Genomic DNA, 2,921 nt, shown 5'->3' on the forward strand with positions numbered 1-2,921 from the left:
GCTAACGTTTGCTATTTAGCCAACTAGCTATTAGCCTAAACAACATAACCAACCAGCACGGTTTTGGTCAGCAGAGACCAACTACTGGAGACCAATTAGATCCCAACTAACAGTAAGCCAAGGTGGAAAAAGTTACAAAACTCCCGTAGTCGAATTCACAGAAAACATGCTGATGGGGAAACAAAGCTTCCTGAAGCATTGGCTCTTTCCAGATAATTGTTTTAAAAAATACAAAAAGTTCATTACTTAAGGCTTTGAGCGACACAGAATTTAGAACAGCCACATTTTTACAGATGACGTCCCACACCGTAGCAGCGTAGCCTTCAGGTCTGCTACTAAACCACTGGCCTTCATCGAGAGCATCAAGTTCATGCTGCATTGTGGGTAAACGGTGACTGGCTGACTGATGTATAAATAATAACGAGTAGTTATTTAAAATGCAAGGTGATTTGTAAATGAGTCAGCAGCCACCTGCACTGTCGGCTGCAATGTCGAACGAGCCCAAATTAATCAAAACCAATCAGGTGTTCGACGAAATTATTCTTCAGACGTCATTGATCACGTGCTGCTGATAAAGGGACACTGCTTTGAATTATACCGCTTAGCGACTTCAGTACATGCCTCATAGCTCCAGTCTCAAACTTAACCACGTTCCTGCTGAAGAAGAGGAGGTCTGCTGGATGGAGAAAGAAGCTCTCGTGAAAGAGGTGGAGGAAGAGGAGGCTGTTACAATACAAAAACAAGTAGAGGTCGAGGCTGTTACCGTGAAAGAAGAGAAAGACGTCTCAGCTAAAGAAGAGGGAGACTCGTTCAGAGTTAATAAAGAGGGGGACGACGACGTTTCAGTGAACGAAGAGGAGGGGGAGGTGACTGTCACATCGGAAAATGAAGAAGAGGAAACTGGATATCTGGGCCCGGTTTCCCAAGCGCATCTTAAGGCGTCCGATGGTTCTAACGATGACGGGGCCCTGATTAACACTAGTAAGTACTGTCTTAAAAACAGAAGCACAAACTCTGCAGTTGTTGAACTGATGTGTGGTGTTAAAGGGGACATTTGCAATTGCTACATCCATATTTTGAGTAAATTATTAATTTATAGCCATTGATTCTTGAAGAATATAACACATGCCTTATGACCTTAGTTCAACTGTTTACCACATCAGAACCCAAATAAGCTTTTTTTACTCCAATGTTTAGAAACAATGTAAACCAACACTGTATAGCATCAACATGGATGGTCAGTCCTTTTATCCATAGGTCTGTCTATGAATTTGAGAGTAGTTACATTTCTCCAGCCCCATCCATCCTATTTCCAAGATAGTGGTGTAATTACAGCTTTGTTATTGGTTGAACTGCAGATTGGTTGATTGTTGTGTGGCTTTTTTAAAGGGGCAACCTAGTTTTTTTTTAATGGTTTAGTTTTTAAACAAACAAAATGGCTGCCCATGGACCTGAGCTGTGTTAGAATACTCATACTAACTGTACTATTTGTGATGTTAATGAAGTATATAGTTTGCTAATTGGTCATAGTATGATGTAGTTAGTATGTCAAAAGTTCAATGATGTCGTACTAAATTCGCCAAAATATGACATACACGAACTGCTTTAAATAATTATGACAAATGTTGAGCAATGTAATCAAGTAATGACTTTTCAAATAAGTTACGTTACACGTTATGTTAGCTACACTATCCTTACAAAACGCATAGCATATCTTTACAGCAGTATGTATCGGTATGTTAACTAGCTACCTAACGTTAGTTGGCTACTTATACATCAAACTTGCCAGTATAGTAACTATATTCTAACTAACTACCCAATGTTTATTGAATTGATTAGAGAGCAGAATAACTGATGAATTTAATAACGCTCAACACCCGTTGAATATGTCCGGTGTCAGTAAACATCTGCAAAAAAGCTCAAATTAATTTGTTGCCAGCAGCACAGTTAGTCACCAACGCTCTGGATAACATGAAAACAGCCTAACCAGCTCTGTAGGGCAAGTAAAATGGTAAGAGTGAGGTTTTCTCTGATTTGGATTTAATAACAGTCAACACAAAGTGACTGTTCTTCACATTCCTCCATGCAGTCTCGACAACTGTACTCACAACAAGAGAATCCCACAATGCTTCCTCCATTGTTCCTCCAGTCATCCCCTGGACTCCCTCGCTCTGTGCTGTGAAAGATGTGAGAGTTTGTGTTCTCAAAGTAGCACCTATATTGTTGTCATTCCAGCACATCTGTTGTTTATCCAACTTGTAGGACCTTCCGTCTATCATTTGTTTTTATCAACATGCATCAAACCGGTCACCCCAAAAAAACATCCTTGCTGATAATTCCCACTCCGACCATAAACTGTTGTTCATTACCAACTTTAGCCCTTTTCACTCCACTGTTCTTCACCATCGTCCACTCCGTATCAACAACTGTACAGAGTCGATGTGCATCAGTTAGTTTAGGTAATATGTACATGTAGGTAAAGTTAGTGACTGTTCTTCACATTCCTCCATGCAGTCTCGACAACTGTACTCACAACAAGAGAATCCCACAATGCTTCCTCCATTGTTCCTCCAGTCATCCCCTGGACTCCCTCGCTCTGTGCTGTGAAAGATGTGAGAGTTTATGTTCTCAAAGTAGCATCTATTTTGTTCTCATTCTATCTATATTGTTGTTATTCCAGCACATATGTTGCTTCACCAACTTGTTATCCCTTTCGTCTCCACTACTTGCTGTCATTTCCCTTCCTGATTTTCCTCTCTTGAATGTCTCCACCATGCTCCTACTCTGTCAGTAATTCCTCCCTGGTTTATTAATTGGTCGTCAAATAACAATATTCATGGTGCTGCACATTCTATTCCAAATCTAGAATTATAATCGGCATTATGTTTCCATGATTTCAACAGTTCGTAGTAGGCTTAGTA

General features: G+C 40.2%; 1 protein-coding gene across 1 annotated transcript; it reads left to right on the forward strand.

The window, feature by feature from the left end:
- The first annotated feature begins 425 nt into the window (after positions 1–425).
- LOC124030316 (ribosome biogenesis protein BOP1 homolog) lies at positions 426–2,688 on the forward strand. Its single transcript, XM_046341707.1, has 2 exons — positions 426–981; positions 2,090–2,688. Exons 1-2 carry the CDS (start codon positions 618–620, stop codon positions 2,260–2,262), a joined length of 537 nt encoding a protein of 178 aa, XP_046197663.1. The 5' UTR covers positions 426–617; the 3' UTR covers positions 2,263–2,688.
- Positions 2,689–2,921: the final 233 nt, after the last annotated feature.

The sequence above is a fragment of the Oncorhynchus gorbuscha genome, unplaced genomic scaffold, assembly GCF_021184085.1.
Source record: "Oncorhynchus gorbuscha isolate QuinsamMale2020 ecotype Even-year unplaced genomic scaffold, OgorEven_v1.0 Un_scaffold_10503, whole genome shotgun sequence".
In the NCBI taxonomy this organism is placed as follows: Eukaryota; Metazoa; Chordata; class Actinopteri; order Salmoniformes; family Salmonidae; genus Oncorhynchus; species Oncorhynchus gorbuscha.

Coding starts and splice junctions, on each gene's coding strand:
- LOC124030316 (XM_046341707.1), top strand. CDS start 618: ATGCCTCATAGCTCCAGTCTCAAACTTAACCACGTTCCTGCTGAAGAA. Junction 982..2,089: donor CGGGGCCCTGATTAACACTA/GTAAGTACTGTC, acceptor TCCTCCATGCAG/TCTCGACAACTGTACTCACA.